Source organism: Peromyscus maniculatus, chromosome 1 (assembly GCF_049852395.1).
Source record: "Peromyscus maniculatus bairdii isolate BWxNUB_F1_BW_parent chromosome 1, HU_Pman_BW_mat_3.1, whole genome shotgun sequence".
Taxonomy (NCBI): Eukaryota; Metazoa; Chordata; class Mammalia; order Rodentia; family Cricetidae; genus Peromyscus; species Peromyscus maniculatus.
Window position 1 is genome coordinate 152355056 of NC_134852.1, and position 24431 is coordinate 152379486.

The 24431-nt window shown below is 48.1% G+C and overlaps 1 protein-coding gene across 5 annotated transcripts in view; it reads right to left on the reverse strand.

Annotated features, from left to right (window-relative positions):
• Positions 1–2051: 2051 nt before the first annotated feature.
• Positions 2052–24431, reverse strand: part of Mob2 (MOB kinase activator 2) — a 61515-nt gene continuing 39135 nt past the window's right edge. For 3 of the 5 annotated variants that reach the window (XM_006977243.4, XM_015996101.3, XM_076555392.1), the window contains 4 exons: positions 10078–10238; positions 9811–9904; positions 3739–3863; positions 2052–3075 (listed from right to left, as the gene is read on the reverse strand). In XM_006977243.4, coding sequence (XP_006977305.1) covers positions 2765–3075; positions 3739–3863; positions 9811–9904; positions 10078–10238 — 691 coding nt within the window. In that variant the 3' untranslated portion in view covers positions 2052–2764. Of the gene's footprint in view, positions 3076–3738; positions 3864–9810; positions 9905–10077; positions 10239–19621; positions 19803–24431 lie in introns of those variants that run through there. The other 2 variants (XM_006977242.4, XM_042257656.2) reach the window with 2 other exon arrangements.

The window sequence follows — 24431 nt, forward strand, 5'->3', positions numbered from 1 at the left end:
TTCACAGCATTAAGTGTTAGCTCCCTACTGGGCTATAGCTCTTCTGTCTTCTTCCCCTCAGAATACACATTGGCAAGACCATGCTTTGCCTTTCATGCTGTTTGGAAACCTCTGGCAGATGCTCAAGTTGCCTGCTTTCAAATCCTGTTTCCCATACAGCTGTGCAATAGCTCAGCTACCTTCTGTCGCCACATCTCATCTTTCATTCCCAGTAGCATGTGTTTCTCCTGAGCCCTCACTAGCAGTGCTGCTCACATTTGTATTTCCACTTACCAACTAGTCACAGCAACTTTGAGCATTCTTAGGGATGGAGTGGCTTTTCCCGGCTGCACCCTTTCCTTCACTTCCCGACCCTCACTTGGTAGCAGCCACTGACAGCCATACTTCTGCTACCATTTAGGGACCTCTGGGCATTCCACGTGTGCCTTTCTATCAGCAGTCAGCCTCTATCTGTTGCTCCAGGTTGGTTCAACTTGAGCTGAGCTCAACTTCACCAAAGGTTGAATCCAAGGACTGCCTCACAGATCTGCTCCCTATACAGATGACAACACTATGACACAGGGATCAAGGAGACAGCAAGGAGCCAACTGCCCCATGCGCCTTAGAGCATGGAAGCTGGAGAGCACACACAACTGCCCCATGTGCCTTAGAGCATGAAGCTGGAGAACACACACAACTGCCCCGTGTGCCTTAAAGCATGGAAGCTGGGCCCTAGCACACAAAACTGCCCTTTGTGTCTTAGGGCATGGAAGCTGGGCCCTAGCACAAGCCCAGCAGATGGCAGCCCTTACCTAGATGTCCATCCCTTCATGGATACATTCCAAAGGTTTGACACCATGTACTTGGAGGTCCTGCCACTCTTTCCTATCAGATGTACCCCCCACACACACACACACACATACCCCACAAGGGGGTGGAGGCATACCACTCTACTTAGGCTCTGTCTCAGGCTCCTCACAGCAGCTCCAGCTAGAAACCCATCTTCCTAGCAGCCAGAGCTAAGGACTCTGTCTGCATTGGGTACCCTCCCCTCTACCGGATGGCCAGGGCTTTGTTCCCTGGGGAGCCCTAGTCCAGCTTCCTGTACCTAGGAGCTGAGAAGAGGAAGTCTCACTTAGTCAAACTCCACTTTGTTCCTGTTGTCCTTTGCCCCCAGGACTCCCCAGTGGCACTTTCAGTCAGCTGAGGTGCCACCACAGGATCCTACACATACAGTTGTGTGGGCACCCTGTGGTTTCAACATAAGGGGTCTGGCTGAGACAGGAGATGTGGTAGGCAATACCCAGGGGCAGAGGCTCTGATAGTCTGGTGGGTCCTACTCCCAGGAACTAAGACAAAAGGCTTGAAGTTGGTCCAGGGAGGGTTTTTTGTTTTTGTTTTTGCTTTTTAAACAGGAGCTCCCTGTGTAGCCCTAGGCTGGCCTCAAACTTAAAATCTTCCTGCCTCAGGCTCAGAAGATGCCTATGAAGAGGGAGTAGGACCAAGCTGTGAAGACTCCATGTACCTGGAATTTTCTGGTAATCATTAGATAGGGGTAGATGGCTGCTGAGAATGTCAGAAGGTAGGTGGGGTTGGTTCAGGTGTTCACAGGAGCTAAATCACCAGAGTTAACAGAAGAGCCTCCAGTCTCAAGCCCACCTCCCAGGGGCTGCTGAGGTGAAGTGAAGAGGCCAGGCGAATACCAAAACCCAGGAAGGCCCCACCATGTAAAGGAAACCTGTCGGGGCACAGCAAGCAGGCTGCCAGGATCCAAAGACCTGAGTTTGCTATCTGTGAGGACCAAACCATAATGATGTCTTTCTCCCCCATATCCCTGTTAGCCCACTTAGGCCCAGGGTCAGCTACAGGCTGGAACTTAGGCCCTGTCCCCACTTAGGCAGCAGGTTGCCTCCTCCTGAGCCAACTCTAAACAGGTCTGAAGGCCTCCATCCTCACTCAAGGAGGTACAACCAGTGAGGATAAGGTCAAGGTGCTTGTACCCTTCCTTTCCCAGAAGCCTCAGAGAAGACTCAGAAGAGTAAGATGAAACAGCAGGCTGAGAGGACACAGGCTCTGACCTGAGAGAATTCTTTTATTATGACTGAACAGATGAACTAAAGCAGATTCTGCCTTTCACTGACAGCCCTGTCTCCACACAGGGCCTCAGCCAGGTCCTGGCGCTGCCCTGGCCCTTATGCACAAACGGGACCTGCATGGGCACTGAGGAGGCAGCAAGAAGGGGTGACAGGAGCAAGCAGCAGGTGTGGGCCCTCACGGGTCACCCCAGGCCTCTCTCCCCCAGGGACTCGGAGCCAAGATCCAGGCAAGGGCTAGGGAGGGAAGCTGCAGGGTGGGCCTCTGTAAAGCCCATCCCCAAAGCACAGCAGAACTTCAGGTCTGCAGGGCAAGGCCCATAGGGGGAGACACCTCTCACAAGGTGCTTCTCTCAAAGCTGCAGAGGCCCCCTGAGATGGGGGAGGGGAGGGCAAGAGCCACATGGAAGACCCAAGAAAGGAAAACCCCACAGAAGAAAAATCAAAACATCAGTCCAATAAATGTTTGTTGAATGAATGAATGACTCCAAAGGCTCTTCACTACAAACAGCACTCATCCATCCAACAGGAAAGTCAGGAAACACGCCTTGACTCCAGCGGCATCCATGGAGCCCACACTCTGCGCAGCCTGGGGCCCTCAGACCTTGCCACCAGCACGCCCGGGCATGTGTGCGCACACACAGACACACAGTTGTCTCTTTGCACATGTGCACCCATCTAGCCCTGGAGGCTCATCTCTCCTTCACGTGGTTCTGTGCTCCGGAAGCTCCACTGCTGGTCCCATCCCCAGTGGCACCACTGCTACCCGGGCTGCTGCACAGCACCTCAGTGAGGTCGTCCATGACTGCGGTTTCTTTGGGGTCGAGCAGGTTGAACTCTCTGGCGAAGAGGATGAAGTGCACGTACAATGTGTTCAAGTGTCCGTGCAGCTCAAGGGCCAGGGTCTCCTTGAAGTGGGCCCAGTAGATGTGGCCCAACACGTGAAACAGATACTTGCAGATCTTCTTCACCAGGGACTCGAAGGAGCTGGGGAATTCTCTGCCTAGGGGGAGGCCACATGTCATAGACCTGAAAGGAGGCCAGGCTCCTACAACTAGGCTTCCCTGGATGGGCCTGAAGTGCTCACACCTGCTACCACTCCTCCAGAGTTCCCAGCAACCTGTCCCCCAGAGTGGCATGTGCCCGGAGTAATAGGCACTAGCTAAGCCATGCTGGTCACCTGCATGGCAAAGAATATGTGGTGAGCCCTCAGGCTCCATATGCTTCCTCCAGCAGACACCCCAGGGCTATCTGGAGACCAGGTAGAGGAGCAGTAACAAGTACATGGGAATCCTTGTAGGCCAGTGCTGGCCTTTTGCTGCTCAGGATGGGTTTTGAGCCCCCATCAGAACCTGACAGATCTGAAAATACCAACCCCAGCAAGATGGACTATGATGGCCTCATTGTGCAGAGCTGGTGGGAGGGGCTAAAAGGGGTCAAGTAGTGGGTCCCAGAGTACAGGTGGGTATTTGACCCTAGCTGAGCTGAACCTACATGGGAACCTCCCTCCCTCATTCGCCCGGGTCCTTTGCTGAGCAGGAGCCAGAATTACAGTGTTGTAGCCCTTCTAGACCCCACTTGCAATCAAACCCCAGAGACTCTAGCCAAGTGCTGAAGAACCTGCTGGCTTTGATAAGGATTGGGGTACAAGCTGCAAGCGACATACCATATTTTGTGGGGAACACATCTTCATCAGTTACCAGCTTCTGCACAGAGCTCATGACAAAGTCAACATACTGGGGGGCAGTGCACTTGACCTTCTTCCCCCGCTCGTCATACCAGTAGTATTGTCTGTAGGGACAGAGACTTTGGTCAGGGTGCCAACCCTGCCAAATACCCGCCCCAGTGCAGGCTCCCACTCATACAGCACAAACTCAAAGGCAGTGGCAGTCGGGTGGGGCAAGCTATATACAACTGTTCCAATGGGAGCACATAGAGTGCTCAGAGCAGCATCTGAAGAGAGCAAGGGCCTCATGTATTAGAACCAAGAGTGCAGGGAGCCCAATGTGACACCTTCATTTTTGCCTAGTTCTGCAGATTTTATTTCTTTTAAATAAATCTGTATTTATTTTAAATAAGTCTCTTAAAATTAATTGGGCACAAGTATCTGTCTAGGAGGTGGCCTGGGACTGGTCAGAGAACCTAGATCCTTGGTGGTGTCTTATTCCCAGAATTAGAAGTCACACTTTCCCCATGGAGAATAGTAGATGCTTGCAGTAAAGTGACCTGACCCCTGGAGGCCCACCCCAAACTCTTTAGCCTGTGCATGGGGTAGCCAGTCCTCACATGATTGCCATTTCTGAGAAGACCAGCATCAGAGACAGGGAGATACTGAGCATATAGAGCCCCTGGGTCTTAACCATGGGCAGTGGCACAGTCACTCTGTATTCTGCCAAGAGGAGCTGGTGCTACCCTTGGTGCACTACCTGCTGCCCCCTCAGGCATCTCTCCTCGGGAGATCCTGGATGAAGGAATCACACGGGCCTCTCACAAGCCTCTGATATCTGGCCATGCTGTGGGGATGTCACACCACCTAAGTGCCCTGGATTCAAGGGCACAGCATGCTCCTCCAAGCTCCTGCTGAGGGCCTGTGATTCCTTCCAAATGGGGACGATTATAGACCACACTGTTACATATGTTCCCACCGGGGGCTGTTCTATGTAAACGTAGGTTTTCATCTCTAAAGCAAAAGCCAAGGACGGGATTATGGTCACAGCAAGGTCTGTGCATCATCTCCTGAGACTGTGTCAGCGTTATCCCATGTGCTGTGCCACCTGCACCTCACCAGTATGGCATGTGCTCCCCAGCACGTAGTGTTCTGCAATACTCCGTGTGGGTTTCACTGGTGTTTAACACCCCAGTGCTGAGTATCTTCTTAGTGGCTCACTGCCATACTGTCACTATGGCAACTAGTCCTTTCCCATTCTTGTCAATCCAACTGCTATTTGCATGCTGCTGCACTGAGAGGTCGCTGAATGTCCTGGATACTAGTTCTTGTGCAACAGGTGCCTCCCAGATGTTTCCACATAGTCTGTGTTTGTTCTTTCTCCTCAGAGTTGTCTTTCTTGGAGCAAAAGTTCTGAATCATCATAAAGTCCAATGGGCTGAGTGCTTTTCATCAGTGGGCGGCTCCTTTGACATAGTGTCCAGTAGCCTAATGCTAGGTCACAGAGATTTCCTCCTGCCCTCTAAAAGCCTTGCATTTTCCCATTTGTGCATCAGGTGTGAGGCTTAAAGTTGAGGTACTTTTCCTTTCCTCTGTGTAAAGTTGCATTTCATAGCAGCAGTTGTTGGGAAACAAAACTGTCCTCTCTCCACTCAGTTTCATTGGCCACTTCATGAAAATTCAAAGACTGTGCTTTTGAGTTTCCTCCTGGACTCTGCTCTGATCCACTAACTTTTGCCTCACCTTTGCTCAGCACTCCACTGTCTTGTCCCTGTGGTTTAACAGTGTATCTTTGAACTCTGGGCCTCTTTCCAGCTGGCTACTCCAGCTACTCACTTACATGTCAATTCCAAACACACTAGTCTAGTAGCTAAGAGCTCTGAGGAGTTTTTAACTGGGAACACACTCAACCACAGATTCATTCAGCATAGAGCTGTATGTTCAGCTTGTTGTCTTCCAATCCATCAACACAGTGTGGCTGTTCATGTGCTGTCTTTGACTCACTGTCCTGGACTTCTGTGGTTTCCAGAAACAGAACCCTGTGAATACTAAGTTTATAACCTAAGCATTTTGTTGCTTCTGATTAGTTAGGCTTTCAATCATACATAGCTAGCATGGAGACCTTTGACTGTTTCTGTGTGCTGATCTTGCAGAATTTATTTCATTACTGGACTCCTTCAGAGTCTCACAGTTGTGTTCTCTGCAAAGAGGGACAGCTGATTTCTTTTTTTCGGATGCAAACTTTCCCTCCTTCTCCACTGAACTGGATGAGCTCTCAAGTTTTCTTCTCCAAAGAACAGTCGACTTCATGCCAGCTGTGTAACAGCTCGAGAGGATCCTGTAGTTTCCTAACAACCTTTGTAACAACTGTTGGATTCATAGTGAACTGTTCCAATTTCTTATGTTTATAATTTCTATCTTCTGTCTCATCTTTGTGTCTTGCTAAGGCTTATAAATTTTATTGCTCTTTCCAAGCAAGCATGTATTTCCCCTATTGTTTCTATAACTCAATTTGAGTGACTTCCACTCTTGTTTTTGATTTCCTTTCTTCTGTCTACCTTAGGTGGTTTTGTTCTGAAGTCTTTGTCTGAAATGTACACTTGGTGTTGTAAACTGTTCTCACTGCCCTGCTACAACCTACAAATTCTTCTCTTTCTCTCTTTCTTTTATTTATTTTTGCATTATTTTAGACAGGTTCACTCCGTAGCCAGGACTGGCCTCAAACTCCCAGCAATTCTCCTGCCTCAACTTCCCATGTACTGGGATTACAGATGTGAACTATCATACTTGGCTGGAGCTCACAAATTCTGGGATACTTTGCATTTTTACTTGTGTTTAGTTCAAATGAGTTTCTCACTGCCCTTGATATTGTCGTCACCCACCCACCCACCCAAGGATAATTCAGGAGTGGACTGGTCCCAACGTGTTTGGAAATTTGTTATTTCTCTGACACCAATTTCCAGATTAACTCCACAATGGTCAGATAACTTACTTAGTGTGACTTCAACTCTTTAAAAGTTGCCAAGGACTCTTCTGGGAGCTGGGACATTATGTTTAGTGAGCACTCCTTGTAAAGTTGAAAAGAAGGTTCATTTTGCTGCTGGGCTAGAATGTCCTTACATGGCACCTCAACCCCTCTGCCCCTGCCCTTCCCCCTGCAGCTGGTGGTATGCTTTGTGAAGCTCTGCCATCTGGCACACAGGCACTGAGGAACACTACTGGCCTGATGACCAGCCCTTTCCAACTCACAACCTGGCTGACTTTGAGTCTCTGCTGCTATGAACACAGCTACGTTAGCTTTCATCTGTCAGTGTTTTCTAGGTTTGTCATCTTCCATCTTGTATGGTTGACTTTCCTACTTTACTGCATTTAAAGTGCTACAATGAGCCAGGAGCAGGTGGGTGGAGTGCACCTGTGATCTCAGCTGCTTGGCAGATAAAAGCAGGAGGATGCCAGCTCCAGGTCAGCTTGGACAGCAATGGCAGAATTCTGTCTCTTATAAAACTTTAAACAGGGCTGGGGATATGGCTCAGTAGCAGAGCACTTGCTAGCATGCATAATGCATAAATTAATCAGTCAATCAACCAATCAAGCAAAATGAACACTTTGGTGTATACAAGTCCCTCAAATCCTTATAATGAATTCTTACTCCCAAGGTCATGTATTAGGAAGTGGGCTTCTAGAGGTGATAAAGCCACAGTGGCAGAGCTCCCAGACCAGTACTCCTGCCTTTCAAAAAGAGCTGCTGTTCATGAACCAAGAAGCTCTTCTCAGAACCACGAGAAATATACCAGTGCTGTTCAGTAGCCTCCATTACCAGCAGTTGATTATGGCAGTCCAGATTGACGATGATGTTTCTCACAGGAAGGCTCAGATTTAGTTCTACAAGAATATTTTCATAAAAATCCCTTGGAAACTCTTATGCTCACATTGTGGCAGTCACTCATCTGCTGGATTTACTTTACCATTGTTGGTTTTCTGCTTGTTCTGTTTTTATCTTTATACTTCTGTGGTCTTGCTGTATTTGTGGCTATATCCCCTGACCTGCATCTTTTTAACTATTCCATTTCAATTTACCCATTAATGTTCTGGCTGTATGTTTTCATGTCATTTTTGAAGTTGCTTAAAGAATTTCAAAGTACATGCATGGCTTTTCATGCTCAAGATTTCACTGAGTTTGGTATCAGCTGGAGAAAGTTGGTCACTAACAGAAAGTGGGCACCTCACTCCTCTCACCACCATTGCTCACATGTCACTTCTCTGAACCCTGAGAATGTGTCAGATCACACACTTCATTTCACTCTCAAATTACTTCTGAGCGCTCCAGAGAAGAGTCTATAGTTCTCCTGATGCTCACTCTTCTTTTGTGCTGTCACATAGTTGAAGAACTGGTTGGAACTCTCCTGCAGTAGGTCAGACAGCTTGCAGTGGTCCATTTAATTATGCTCCTGAAGGGCATGGCTGCTGGGTGTGGAATGTGGAGTAATGCTTCTTCCCTGTGGCACGTGAGACATTGGGGGGGGGGTGCTTCCCCAAATCCTGCAGCACTGCCTTGGGTGCCACGGGGCCTTTACAGTGCTTGGTGTCTGGGCTATTTCACTGGACAGTCCTTAAGGGTTCACTCATCTCTGTCAATGTAAAGGAGTTTCTCGGAGGGACCTGTTCGGCCATATTTCTGAATGTGTCTTGGTTCCCTAGGTCCCAATGCTGGCCTTTTGGAGTTATCCTGCAGGTGCTGCAAGGATAGAAATGAGACCTAGCCTAATGCAGATCCTCTCCTAGGCAAGCCTCCAGGACTGGTGCACAGCAAGGAGTTCTGCAGATTTCTGACTAGCCCGCTTTTCCTTTCAAACTAATTTTGAGTTTCCAAAATCCCTTGGTCTCATATGATTCCTGCAAAGGGACTATAGTAGGAATTATTAAATGATTCTACAAAGTGAGCAAAAGGCAAGCTTAGCTGCCCAGGCTCTCCAGCATGCACTAAATGAAGGTCTGTACAACACTACCTCCTATGCTCTCAAGAAAGCTTCTCCCAAACAAACTCAGCTCTGAAAGGCACATGGGAAAAGCTAGGGAGGGTACCATGCTATCTTGTCTAGGCTACTCACATGCTCTCAAGTGCTACCTCAGAATCTGTCATGGGTCTGTCCTTCAGAGACCACGCCTCTGTCCTATGCATACCAAACTTGTTCCTATTCACCTTCCCTGGCAATGCTTAGCTGATACCTGACCCTCCTGGGGAACAGACAGCTGGCTCTGTTCCCCCTGCACTGCCAGAAACTGAGCTAGAGTCACTAAAGCTATGTGATCAGGCCTGACACAGAGGGGACTCCTGTCACCTGCTGTACCAGGACTTACAGCAGACTCTTGAAAACAGAGCTACTGTCTGGGGAGATCTGTACCTACAGGGAAGACTGTTTGAGTGTATACCATACACATATGCACGTGCGTATACACACACATTTCCATGTGTACACAGTATCTTGAGGGGTCATCATGGAAGATCTTTCACCTCCTTAGCCACATCCATCCAAGGCTGAGCCCTGCCAGACCCAGCCTTCTGCCTACATTAGTATAGCCACTCCTACCATCAACCCAGGGCGGCTGGCAAATATGTGCCACTCAATGGCTTTCCTATGCACAAAGCAAGGTGAGTTACCTTGGAGACCCTGAAGACACCTGCATACTATGGCACTGAATGTACACATATATCCAGAAGAGAGCTGTCAGCACTAGAGATGTTCAGAAGTTACCAACAAGACACCTCTACTAGTAGAATGAGCCTGCCCACTTAGCCTTGCAGCTCCCAGGACACTGAATACTCTGCAGGCTCAGGGACCATCTAAGCATAGCCTGCATTTGGCCTCTGATGACTCTGAGCATCTTTTATGCCCCAGCAGAGACACTTACACGCTGGGCACCTGGCCCCTTAAGTACAGACTTTGCATAGCCTGAGATTGTGCAAGGAATCCAGTTAAGAATGAAGTCCAAGAAGCTAGTAGCCAGGATAGCAAGGTCAACCATAACCCATCCCACACTCCCAACAGATGCTATGGCCAGGCTGCTACTCACGTGTTGCACACGGCCATTGTCTGACACGTCTCTCCTGTGCAAAATTCTGAGATTGTGCTATACTGCAGGTTGATGTGGTGAAAAAATGTTGTTGCTGGAAGAGAAGCAAAGGGCCAGGTGAGTAAACACCCCTGCTCCAGCTGGCGTGACAGGGAGTGGGTTCAGCTGAGTTCAGCCTGTCCATGGACCACTGCTCTGGGGGTACTTGGAGATGGGGGAGGCTCCCTGCCCTGCAGCTGCTGCACCCGCCTCCCCACCCGCACGCACTGTTGCTGGCCAGCCACTCGTTGAGGTCGATCTCCCGGGGCAGCACTACCAGCTCCTTGAACTCAAAATCGGTGATCCTGGACTTGGTGTGCTCTGGCTCCAGGTACACTTTCTTCTCCTCTGAAGCAGTTTTCTTGCCGTTTGGCTTAGCTTTAGACTTCCTGCCAAAAAAGAAAGGATGTTGAGGTCACCGCATGTCCCATTTGGGCCCAAACCACAGGGGTCTGAGGAAGAACCCTGCACATTGGGCTAATTAAGTCAGATGCAGGCAAGGAGAGAGACCAAAGGCCAGACTGCTCAGGGCAATTGGGTGGCCAATCCAAATGGTCATGACTCTATAGACACCCTGGGGGAAAACACTGTGGGCCTGGGCTGCAACACATGTGTGACAGCAGGGGGCAGCACCTGATGCCTGAAGCATAAACATCTTTCAAAAAGCTGCTCTTCCAAAATGAAAACTTAAGAAAGTTCTGAGGGTCTAAGAAAGTGTATAACTGTAATAAAGTCTGAGAAAGTTTTTAAGGCATGCAAATGAAAGTCCTGAGTATATAAGGAAGTGACTTAAGGTAATGAAAAAATGTTTCAGATTTCTTTTCCCCTCTATGCTATTACTGTATTAAGATTTCAAAGGTTCAGGAAACCCATACCCAACGGTTCTACCAGACCACTCCTATGGTGGGGTCTGGAGACTGCTCACCAGCAGATTGCCAAAAGGAGATACTTATCCCTATAACACCTAAATCTATTTCTAAAACAGCTGTCCCTATGTTTGTTTTCTCTATGATCAAACTAGAGATTACTGACGATGTTGGCCAGATACTTATGGAGACTGCCTCCTGGTCCCGCAGGAGACATGATGCATATTCAGGAAGGCATTCTACCTTTTATTTAGAATGGGGGATCTTTTATATCCTAAGTAAGAACCCATGGCACCCTAGATAGGAGATGGGGGTCATTGATAGACTTTACTATAGTATTTATCACAGCTGTCCATCGGGCATGATTAAAATACAAAAGGTTCACACCCCATTCTCTCAAACCCTAGGTATAGACATAGTAGAAGTTGTCCAACGTTCCTCAAAGGTCCTTACATCCCTAATATCACCTCTCTTAGACAACATTGATACTGCCTCCTTGTCACACCATCTCTTGTTTCAGACCTTAACCTCTACATATCAGCTACTGAATAATATCAAATATCACTACCCATCCCTTATCTCTACCACATCTCTCTCTTTGACATCACAGATTGCTTTAACTCCAAGAACATGCCTTTGTGGGCTTACTGGATTCTACAGACTGCAATACACCTTAACCCTTAGTACTATCACCCAAGCCCTATGCCCAAAAATGTCTCGATTCTCCGAAGCACTCAAGTTTCCCAGTGACTACCCACTGGGTGGTCTGGAAATTGTGCCCTTTTCTTTTTTTCAAAACTAGGGTTAATATCAGGTGAAGAACCCTTGCCAGTTCACATCACAGAGTTTATAGCGGCATGTCATGACAAATGAGTGATTCAGGTCCTATAATTTCTCGAAGTCCTGGGTATAACCACTGGCATCGCCACTGAGGGGGGTGGGAGTGACTATTTTCCTTGCTATTTACCATCAGTTTCCCCTAAGTTCATCCAGTATCTCCAATGGGTGGCTCAGACCATCCTTATCCTCCAGGGCCAAACAGACTCACTGGCCACCATAGTACTACAAAATCAGCAAGGGTTAAATTTACTAACTTCAGAGAGAGGTGGTCTTTGTCCCTTCCTCAGGGAGAAATGTTGCTTTTATGTCAACCAATTGGGTGTAGTAAAAAATAAGATCTGACAACTCCAGACGGACCTCCAAAACTGTAAGAAACAGCTCAATGTCTCTGGCTAGTGGATCACTGACAGTCCAATGTGGAATTGGCTAGTATCCTTCTTAACCCCCTTTCTCCTCCTTTTCTTAATCCTACTAGTCACATCCTGCCTTATAAACTTGTCTAGATTTCTTCAACAACAGATCCAAAAGATATCTAACCAGACTTTTAATCAGTTGCTATTACAGGATTATCAGCCCCTAGCTACAGAGCCAGAGGCCTGCAACTCCTGATACACCCATGGTGAAGATCAAGCTTGCCCCAAGTACTTGGATGCCCCCCATTCAACAGGAATAAGTCTGATGATACTGTTGCCCCCCTTTCCTGACCCCTGATTGTTTATGAATTGTAAACAAAAAAGGGGGATAATGTAAACCCCTTGAGGTGTGTGAGAGGCAGGTTTCTCCATTGAGGACCTCTAACTGCCAGGCCCCACCCCCCAGAATACTCTAAGGGCTGGCCCCTGAGGACTTCCAACCACCAGGTTCCACCCACAGAACACTCTAATGGCCATGATGGCTTGACCTAGACCCTATAGATGCAGGTGGCCAAGCTCCTTCCTACAGACTAAAAAGCTCAAGCTCTGGTCTTGAAATCCCAATCCCTGGGCTTGAAAATCCACCAAGCCTTGAGCTTGCCCCAAGTTCAGTACTTGAAATCCCACCAATCTCCACCCTGGAAAGTTCTGCCCCCCAAGAAACCCAATATCAATGGTTGCCAACTTTGCTAATGCTGTGATCCTTTAATACAGTTCCTCACGTTGTGGTGACTCCCCGCAATCAGAAAATTATTTTTGTTGCTACTTCCTAATTGTAATTTTGCTACCGCTATGAATCGTAATGTAAATATCTGATATGCAACCCCTGCAGAGATTGCAACCTACAGGTTGAAAACCACTGCCCTATAAAGCCTGCATCCCATTCAGTTCTTTGCTGTTTCTCAACTAAGCAGAGGCAGCCACCCTCTTGTGTCTTTTCCAATAAATCTCTTGCGTGAAGATCGTTGTGTGATGTCACTCTGTAGTATTCCTTGACTCCCAACTGCCAGGATACCTTTGCCCTCAGAGCTGTAACACTTGCATTAGGGAAATCTTTCCCCTCAGAGCTGTAACATTACACAAGGGCCTTTCTGAGCAGTGGCACCCACAGGCCACATCAAGGCTCTAACCTTCCAGGCATGCCAGTTCCAGGAGGGTGCACAGCTATCATCAAAGCTTCAGAGGGAAAACCACCCATGGGAGGTACCAGGTTGCTAACCCATAGGAGGGCACCCCAAGAAAGAGTACTCTCTCCAGTAGAGGGCTAGCTCCTCCTTTAGGTCTTGCTGATGTGCTCTACCACTGAGCAACATACTCTTGCTGGGGTGTAGCCCCACCCAGCCTGGGCACAACACCCACACCTTGTCACCCTTCATGGAGTGAATGCAAGAGAAAACAACCCCCAGGGATAAGGCTCTGCCTCAGCACGGAGAATCCCTCCACTAGTCCCCATGTAAAGGCAGAGGCAATAAGAGAATCCAGCCTCTTCCCAAGCCAGACAGCATAGGACTCTTTGTTAAGCTTCTACCTTGTTTTAAAGTTTTTTAATAAGATTGTTTTGCTTTGCTAACAGTGGGCTTACTATGTCTATTTTTAAACAATAAACATTTTTTTAAATGTTTTGTTTTCACTTGAATAGAAATCCTAAAGCCATGGAATGGCATACCCCAGTCGCATATATGCTCAATTCCTCCAGGCCAGTTATGCCCCAAATGTTGGTGGTAACACTTAGTCTGTGTGCCTTTGGTTGCTGGTGAACAAGCTTCTAGTCAGACACAGAGATAGTGTGCCCCTTAAGAGAGGAGACGACAGTGCTCCACTGGCAGTAACTACCTGGCCTGAGTTCTTGATGGTGTGCTAGCCCAGCAGAAGACAGATGATTTTGCTGAAATCTTTGTCATGTAGCTAAGTCTGTGCCTGGTCAGAAAGGCTTTTTGACCTAAAGTCTCCCTGGTGAGTTCCTCGAGGAAGTCAAGTAAAAGAGTCTGTAGGTGTTCCTGGCTGGCCAGGTCAGACCAGCACACTGGATATCAGGTTCTTCTAGGCGCTGACCACACAATGCTAGAAACAAAGGAGCCTCTACCAATCTCTGACCTGCTAGCTGGCATCCACACATGTCTGACATGTTCAGGCTCAGAATGAGAGTACTGGATGAGAAATCTGAGAAACACAATGAATGTTCCCACAGCAAAGCTGAGTCTTGTCCTCACATAATCAAATGAATTCTTCAGTTAAAATGTAAGAGGTAAACTGATACTGGCATGAAGCCTTATGATCAGAAAAGGATGCTTTTGATCAGGAACTCTCAATATGGAATTCAGTAGGAGGTGCTGGACAGTTGAAGGCCCAAGGACAGGAAGAGACCTTCTCTAACAAGGCAACCAATTGCAAGGAGCACCAGGCTATACACGGCCTACAACAGACCAGGGGATTAAAGGGAGGAGCAGATCCAGCAGAGGGGTCCTGTCTCAGAAGCAGTCTCCTTAGGAGTGCCCACCATGCTCCACAGAGATGAGAAGCAGCCTGAGCACCCAGCAGGGAAGAACAGTGCATTAAAGGCATACCTCTAGGGTCATGGCCTCCTTGCAAACAGGTGGACTGGTGGGGCTGTGTGTTGGAGGTGGCCTTTGGCTCAGATTCCCACCATGCCTACTCCAGGTTAGCCTTGCCTGTCCAGATGAGGTACAGTGTAGGCTTCAGACCAGGGTACCTCTTATATACCTTTCTTTTTGACCTGAGAACATAGGCAGTTAGCCCTGCTACCATGCATGGCATCAGGAGGCAGTCTGACTTGGCTCTGAATCCTGTCTTCCATGGCCCTGGGAGGCTAGATGGGGGTAGGGTGAAAGGTCTTTCTAACTGACTGTAACCTATTTTTTCCTTTCGTTGCTTTGAAAGGTTGCTGATGGTTTACTTAAGAGAAAGAGGAAAGAAAAATGTTCCCTGAATGCCAGGGAAATGTTTTCCTTTCAGCTTCTCATGGCAGAGCTTAGCCTTAAAAGGCAATGTGTGCTTGGCCTCCGGGGCAGGGCCAAGAGCAGCCAGAACCAAGCAGTGGACAGGGCAGGGCACAGCCCAGCCTTGAGGCTTCTGGCACAGCACAAGCTCTAAGGAAAATAGCATGGAAGTCTGTTAGGGCTGAAACATAGGTGTGGATGTACCGTATAGAAAGTGGGCACTTCAAGCCTCTCTGGCATGGGCTTCTGAGCCTTGCAGACCAGCAGTGTAGGCTCCAGACTCTCTAGCAGTTGTGGACAAACCCCAGGAGGGGCTCTGCCCATGTCTTTGGGACACATCCACTCCCTGTCCTGGGCACTTCTCTGAACCCTCATCTTCCACTAGTGATATGGGCTGGGTTCACCTGTTATTCAGTCAGAAAGCAGAGGTCTGCTTCGCTAATCCTGGATCAGGCCAGTAGTGTCCTCAAAGGATAGGTTTTCCTCAAGACTATCAAGCTACCTTCTGTCTTCTGGGTATCCTGTCCTGAAAGCCAAGACTACAAAGAAAGGGGCTGGTGAGGGCCAAGCTGTCAAACAATTTCCATGCTTTGTGGCTTGAGATGATCACCTGCAAGCTAAAAGGAATGAAAACAGGACAACTAGGAAGAGCTGCTGGTAGGAACCAGCCATCACCATGGCTCCTGAACACCCACTGTTCAGGACCCATTCAGGGAGGGTATCCTATGAACAGCATCCTGTCCTCACTCCCACTCATAGTCACAAGGGAGGGGATAGTTCCTTCAGGCAGAAGCTACTGCCCAAACCTGATGGGGAAAAGGTTCCTGAAAGGCCTGTCTCACTCTGTAATGGGTCCCAGGGGCTTATGGTGAAGTCAAAAGGCAGCAAATAGATGCCATGCTAGACACCAGCATGTGTACACCAGGCCCCAAGCCTTCCCTATTTCAGTCATATCCCCATTTAGTTGCTGTCCCCATCACAAAGGGCCAACCTGGGCCCCAGAGCATAGTGCACTCTGGGACACCCTCCTGCCAACCTAAGTTTTCCAGTCCTAGTCACAGGGCCCTCACTCTGGCAAAAGGAACAAGAGGCAGCCCAGGGCCCGGGTTCTGCCTGAGGAAGAATGTGGTAGATGCTAGTGGAAGGGCCTCTGTAGGACATCAAACTTCAAACTCCAACTTCTCTCCTTTCCCTAAATGAGTGGGGCTTAGCCAGGGCACGAGACTCATCTAGAGGACCAGTTCTAGCTCCTTTGCCAGTGTTTCTGTTTTCACCTAGTAAGATGAGCAAACAAATATCTTATGGGCTCTGGGGCAAGCTGAAGAGACCATGATGTCAGTGGCTGGCCATGCCTGCATACTAGGCTTGAGGTCAGAGGCTCTTCCTGCTTCCCTTATACCACTCGCCACTGTTACTCATGTGGAGGGAAGACTATGCAGACAAGGCCTTCAGTGGGCAGCACAGAGACTGTATTATAGGGACTAGGGAGTCCAGGCACCACCATATCCACAGAGCTGCTATGAGCTCCTGGGAAGGCATCCCCAAAACAAAACCACCAACAGTGAGGCTGAGGTTGGCCCCTAATGAGCAGGGGGCCTACTCATAAAGTAAACTGACTACTTTAGAGGTATCCATGCTCTATCAGAATCACCTTCTTCTTGCCTCCCACATAATCATCTGGCCTTAGCCGCCTCCTCCTTGCTCCAGCACTTCCGCTGCCCATAGTGCTCTGTCTACCCCCTGACCACATGGCAAACTTCCCCTGGTCCTCCAAATGTCATTATCTTCTATTCTAGCTGGCCACACCCCATGACACTGGACTCTTTGGCACCCCCAGCACCAGGAATGAGTCAATCCTGGTTGACAGTCTGACCTCTGAGGAGTAATAGAAATTTACAGATTTAAAAAAAAAAATCAATCTCTGTGACATCTGTGGTGCCAAGCATTAGGCTGGGGTGGCTGTGAGTGTTCTGTGGGAGCCAGGCTAGCAGCATCTTTCTGGGACCAGGATGGTAAGATGCTATGTTGGCATGTGCTCTTGCCCTGAACTGAGGCTTATTAGCCTGCATCCTCCCCACAAGCCTCCATTTGGCATGCCACCCGGGTTTCCCCAACCTCTGACCCAACACAGATGCTCACAAAGCAAAGTGCTCCAAGAAAAGGATGCTCAGACTTGGGGGAGGCATACACAGAAAGTCAAGAGGATGAAGGGCTTAAAAACACTAAGGTCTGAGGATGGTAGGGAGGGGATACAAGAGTCTTGTGGCAAAGTACATCACTCCAAGGAAGTGAAAAACATTGAGTGTGGATATGCCAGGCCTCTAGAGAAACAGAATGTGTTTGCTTTCCACCCTGCCACCTGACCAGTCCCAGTTGGGTTAACATTGAGGGGCTGGACAGAGTGGGGATTAGCAATGAGGGACCAGAAGTTAACATCTAGAGGCCTGTGGTCAACATTAAGGAAGGAGATGCTGACACTGAGGGGCTGGGGGATAGCACTGGAGGAGGGTATGGCAAGGGGCAGGGCATGAGGAGTTTGAAGATACAAGCCCTTCCCTGGCCAGGTCTGAGAAACACTATTATTTAGGCAGAGTACAACTAGATGCTAAAAGGAGAGTGGTATGACTGGGGACTCCCACACTCCTGGTCATGGCAAATGTCCAAGCTACAGTCTACGCAAAGCACTAACTCCAAGCTTATAATGGTATCTTTTCTCATCACTGTAGGGCCTCTGTGACAACAAGGTACAAGCTAGAATGGCCTTCACAGCCCAGCCAAATACTCCCAGGTTCTCCCCAGCCCCTCAACAGCTGGTACCCTACCACTGGACTGTGAGTATAGGGAAGACACTCACCCCTGGTTGCCATTTCTTCTGAAGCATCTATCTAGACCTAGATCTCTGTGGGACCTAAAAATTTCATTTCTAATACTGGGAAGCCCATATCTGGACCAACTCCTCACTAACTCCACTGCCCAATGCTTGGCTTCAGAGACCAAAATGGGAAGACCCTCCCAGCCCTCACTATACAGGTTGGGGTGGGGTCAGAAGCAGTAGAGAGGGTCACTGGAGCTCTCTCTTAAGAGTAACTGTGCTCCCTATCTAGAAAGGTTAGTAGTCCCAGACACAGCACACTTTCACCAGTGTCCTTGACCCAGTAAAAGACCCACTCACCTGGAGAACAAGGCAGTAGAGAGACAGACACATCAGGCCTGAGGTATGCCTAGACAGTACCCACTTATCCTACTGAACTCAATGTAATCCTCAAGAAGGCCAGGCTAAGATGTCTCCCAATGGGAACTTCCCCAGTATAGACAGCCAGGATTCATTGGCAGGTGAGTGCCATTCTTTAACCTTCCTGGAGCTGAGGATGGTATTTGCTATCCACACACATGCAGAAACACACACATTAACATGTGTGTGGCCCTCTACTTACTATCATCATCAATAACATTCTAAATCAGGGCAGATGATGCCACCACTTTGCTGACATTCCCTATTCAGGCACTCAGGTAATGATGTAGTGGCAATGGCCCAGGGGAATAGGTAAGGTCAGAGGTGACAAGGGACAGGCTGGTGCACACACACATATGCATCCCAAAACTCATCAGCCACTTGCAAGGAGCTACCATAGGCTGGACTCATGTCAAAAGCCTCACCAAGAGTTCTGTTTTGGGAGTTCACAGTTAAAAGAAGTACTGGAAAAGTAAATGCTATTTGCTTTCATTTTAAATAATAACAGCCCTACTGGGCATGGCAGCACACAGCTTTAATCCCAGGACTCAGCAGGCAGGGGCAGGCAGATCTCTGTGAGTTCAAAGCCAGCCAGTCTTACATAGTGAGTTTCAAGATAGCCAAGGCTACATATTGAGACCCTGTCTCAAAGAAAGGAAGGACGGAAGGATGGAAGGACGAAGAGGAAGAAAGAAAGAAAGAAAGAGAGAGAGAGAGAGAGAGAGAGAGAGAGAGAGAGAGAGAGAGAGAGAAAGGCAGACTGACTCACTGAGTTAGGAGGCAAACACAAGATTCCTGCACTGAAGGAAAACTGACTGGACTCTAAAAGGCAGAGCCTCTTCCCGCGAGGCTGAGGAATCCAGCCTCAAGTTGCCTTGACACTGCCACCCCATCAACAAGTCATGCACACACCCTCTCACCCATCCACTTGCATTCCACACACACCCCAGGCTTGGGGTAAGAGCACCACTACAGGTTAGAAAAGTCTGAAAAGCTTGCCTGGCAATACCAAGTAGCAGCTAACATACAGCAGGCACCTGGGGTATACCCCATGTCACTTCTCTGGACACTCAAGGACAGGTTCCAGGAAATCCTTGCCTTGGTTAGCCAAGGCCCATGCTCAAGAGACAGCCACTGGCCAAAACATAAGCCCAGGCAGACACACTTGTTGTGATAAAGGTCACTTACTGTCCAGCACTCTCCAAAGGGAGCAAGGTAGGACTTCTGTCTAACATCAAGGAAAGCCACACATAGCAAAGGTCTAATGCGGATGGCTGCTCCTGGGCAACATGCAGTAAACTCAATTGTTAGGCTGGCCAGGCTATGTCAACTACCCCAGCATCGGGCCCAGGGACAGCACACCCACCCCATTGCAGGCTCTGCACAGCAGGCTGCTTTGCTGAGAAGGCAATCAGGGCCACAGCTAACTGCCTCCCAGTTAGACTGCTTTGGGACGACTGTTACCTGAGCACTTTGCTGACTGCCTGAAGCACCATTTTGCAGCGGAGTCCAGTTTTTGGGGGGTGGCTGAGCAGAGTTTGCTCTGAAGGGAGACTGCAGTGCTCTCCAAACATGATGTGGGGAGTGCAGAGCTGGTGAGGGAAAGTGGAGGCCAGGCAATGCAGCTCTGGGCTCCCTCCCTCGGAAGTGCCCTCCGCCCTTGCTCTAGGCCAATGAGGACCACGGTAGAGACAAACAGCTGCTCCCTTTACACAGCAAGGGCCGCCCAGGCTGGCGAAATAGGGGAGTGCCTGAACAGCCTTTTCAAAGTGGTGAAGAGCTGGCTAGGCAGGGTAGGATCAGCAAAGCCAAAAGGGAGGAGACAGGGGCAGACTCAGCAGTGGGAAGGGCCTGTCAGAGAGACCCAAGTCACACCTGGAGGCCCTCCCTTGCATCTAGGCCTAGGGCTGAATACAGCCCTGATGAGTGAAGCCTGGAAACCAGCAGGCAGGCAAGGCTTCTCCAGCAAGCACACTCAGGACAGGGATCAACAGGCCATAAGGTTCCCTCCAGAACAGGCACAACTGCTGCTACTCTGCAGGTGAGTTTCAGACAAGCTTTTTGAAAAGGATCAACAGGCTTCTGGAGAATCTAGGGGGCACAAAGCTGGACAGGGCTGCTAAGGCCTGCCAGTCAGGACCATTGCCACTATGGCATCAGAAATATCTGGAACATATCACAGGCAACCAAATTGTGTAGCCAAGGTCTTCTTTGTGGCTGTTCTATACATAGGAGACTGCCAAGCCTTAAAAATCAAATACCTGGGAGTGGTACTACCACCTTATCTCATCTTGGACTCCACTGGAGTGTCAGAGTAGTCAATATGGACTGATAGGGAGGTTCTGCTCCACCAGATCCACTATGGTTTGGGTGCCAGTCAAGCTCCCATGTTCCTGCCAATCAAGGGATGGGCACTGCAGAACTTCTCCACATAGGCCAGGCTTGGGTGTTTTATTTTCCCCAGAGTTAGACAGAGCCTGTGGGATGAGGAAGGAAGACGGTCCTCTCGTAACCTCCCACCAAGGGTCCCCACATGACTTGTCTTTGAGCCAGGAGCCCTGGCTGTCCTGGCTGGGTTGCCTGCAAGGTCTCTACTTCACAGAGCCTCTCTCAGTAAGGAAGAGGCTTTGTTCACCTACAAGTGAATAGGTGATGGCTGAGAAGCTTGGTCCTATCTCCTGGAGAGCAGCCTGGTTTCAAGCTGAGCTTTTGAATAATAAATATACTTCCTGGGAGTAGTATTTAAAAAGTGCTAGATATGTAAAGAAGCAGAAAAACAAACCATGACCAGGAAAGAAAGCCAGTGCAAACAGACTCAGATGCCAGCCATAGTGAGTAACTGAATCCCACAAGCAGGTTATGTGTCAATTTTTAGAATTTAAAAGCAGCATCCAAATGAACAAGAACACATAAACATGTAAGTCAAACTGTTACACTGTGAAATGAGACCCTAGTGACACTGAGAAGGCAGGGCAAGCCAACCAGCTAGCTAAAGAACAGACAGAGAGCCAGAACCCAAAAGGGGCATCAGTAGTGTGCACTGGTGGAGACATGGAAAGAGGTTGGACAAATGGCACAGGGCCCAAAGTCCTGGGTGGGGATCAGCACAGAAAAGCATCAAAAGATTTACTCCGGGCAGTGGCATGATCCAATTTATGTTCCTCACAGGTTTCTCTGGTTCTCTGGTGGAATGTACTAATGGGGATGGAACAAGAAATCTGGGCTAGCAGCTTCTGCAAACATTGAAGGATGTGGGGTGGAAAAAAGCACTTGCTCAATATGCTCTGGAGATAGCACCAGGGCCTGATGGTGAGCCTGGTACCAATGATGGAAGAGATGGCATCCAGTATGGCTTCTGGCAATCTGCATCACTTTATTCTGTCTTACTATTTGTTTTTGTTTTTTTGAGAGAGGGTTTCTCTGTGTAGTTTCAGTGCCTGTCCTGGATCTCACTCTGTAGTCCAGGCTGGCCTCAAACTCACAGAGATCTGCCTGCCTCTGCCTTGAGTGTTGGGATTAAAGGCGTGTGTCACCAACGCCAGGCCTGTTTTACCATTAAAAATAACCTGAAGCTGGGTAATCTTTTTTTTAAACTTTCTTTTTTATTCTTTGTGTCTTTCACATCATGCATCTCAATCCCACCCATCTCCCGTCCCTTGCATTCGCCCTCTGCCCTGCAACCTCACCCCCAAAACCAAAACAAAATAAAATTTAAGATAAAAAAGGAAAAAAAGGAAGAAAGGGAAAATCTCATCATATGGAAGCTGTAGTGTGACACAGTGAGTCACACAGTAAACCCCTTTATCCATACATCTTTACATACAGGCATTCATCGCAAAGAATTGTTGGTTTGATTCGAGTACCTGGTCTCTGCTACACTGTTGACACTGGGCCCTAACTGGGACTCTTCCTGGACATCCTATTGCTGTCCTGTGTCGTGGAGATCCTATAGTCCTGGGTCCACAGGACAACACTCCCCCACACACACCTATGCTCCAGCAGATCACAGACAAGGTGGATGCTGGGATGGGCCAACACTTAAACCCCGGTTCTGCGCCTGGGTAGTTGCAGGGTTGGTCAGCCTGGAAACTAGGTAATCTTAAAAAGAGGGCTTGTTTAGTTTACAGTTCTGAAGTTCAGAAATCCCCACTTGGCAATTGCCTAAAAATAGAAAACCTAAAATGTTCCTTTTTATTTTTATTCCTTTTTTTTTTTGAGGGGGGGGGGTGTTTATCTGTACTACATGTGTATTTGGTACCCAAGGGGGACAGAAGAGGGCATAGGATCCCCTGGAACTGGAGTTATAGATGGTTTTGAGCTGCCATGTAGGTGCTGGGAACCAAACTCCAGTTCTCTGGAAGAGCAGCTAGTGCACCTAACCTTTTATCCAGCTTCACATCAACCGCCTTTTTTGCTAACTGAAGTCCAAGACGTCATAGAGCATCACACAACAAGAGATGGGGAGAGTATGTCTGTGTGACTTCTACTCTTATTTGGTCAGCAGAACTGTATCCTAGGGTTCCAACCTAAGAGAGTTCTCTAACCCTACTCACCCACTGAAGCTCCTTCCTCTGAACACCATGGTAAGAATCAGTCTCCACTGATGAATGTCTCACAGTGGAAATTAAAATCAACATCTAGGCTCTTGGGAGGCATACTCAAACCATATCCAGACCACAGCAGCACCTGTCAGAATGGCTAAAAAAAAGTGCTAACATGGAGTGAGTAGATTCCTGAATCATTTACTGGAGGGAATCCAAAATGGCCAACTAGTCTAGCAAACCGTTTGAATGTATTCTAAAAAGTTAAACATACAATTACCATGTGACTCAACCACTTCTCTCCTGACCTAGAAAAATGAGAACTATGACAAAACAAAAGTATGAAATCATTCAGTGGAGAAAGGAATGTGTTGGTAAGAAACAGTGGTAAGCCCTACCTCACAGCCAGATGCATCAGAGAACAAAACAGAAACAAAGCTTAGCAGTATCTCTGCCAAGCTCAGAGCGGGCAAAGCTTTTCAAAATACAAACAACATTAAAAGGAGAAAAAAAGAATCTCACCAACATTTAAACAGACACAAACTGTCATAGAATATTATTTTAAGATGTGTTACATTTGTTTATGCTGTGGAACATTTGTTTAGTGATGCAAAGAAATATTGCATTCCTTTATGTTGTATTTGTTGAACTCTGTGAAGCTGTGTTACCGTGCCTGTCTAAAACATCTGATGATTTAATAAAGAGCTGAATGGCCAATGGCGAGGCAGAAGAAAGGACATGTGGGGCTGGCAGGCAGAAAGGATAAATAGAAGGAGAAATCTGGGAGAAGAGGAAGAAAGATCAAGGAACAAGACAGGAAGAAGGAGGACTTAAGGGGCCAGCCACTCAGCCACCCAGCCAACCAGCTACACAGCCAGACACAAAGAAATAAAGAAAAGGTATACAGGAATAGAGAAAGATAAATCCCTGAGGCTAAAGATAGACAAGATAATTTAAGTTAAGAAAAGCTGGCAAGAAACTAGCCAAGCTAAGGCCAGGTACTCTTAAGTAGGAAAAAAGCCTCTGTGTGTATTTATTTGGGAGCTGGGTGGCAGGTCCCCAAAAGATCTAAGAACAAAAGAGTAAAGAAAACAACCAACAAAAACAAACTTTTTTTTTAATGTTTGTAAAAAATGAACAGACTTGGTGTGGTGGTTTGAATAGAATTGGCCCCCACAGACTCTGTGTTTGAATGTTTGGCCCATAGGAAGTGGCACTATTAGCAGGTGTGACCTTGTTGGAGGAAGTGTGTTACTGCGAGGGTGGGTTTTGAGGTCTAAGAAGCTCAAGTCTAGCTAGTGTGTCTCAGCTGTCTTCTGCTGCCTACAGATCAAGATGTAGAGCTCTCAGCTCCTTCTCTAGCACCACGTGCTTCTGCCTGCATGTTGCATGCTTCTCACCACGACAATAATAGACTAAACCTCTGATACTGCAAGCCAGCCCCAATTAAATGTTTTCCTTTATAAGAGCTGCCATGGTCATAGTATCTCCTCATAGCAATAAAATCCTAACTAAGACACTTGGGGAGGGAAAGACAACTCAGTTGTTAAGAGCACTGGTTGCTCATCCACAGGACCTGGGTTCTATTCCCAGCATTCATATGGCAGCTCAAAACTACCTGAAACTCACTTTTAGAGTATCTTATACCCTCTTCTGGCCTCCACTGGCACCAGGCACACACATGGTACACAGACATACATGCAGGCAAAACATACATACACATAAAATAAAAA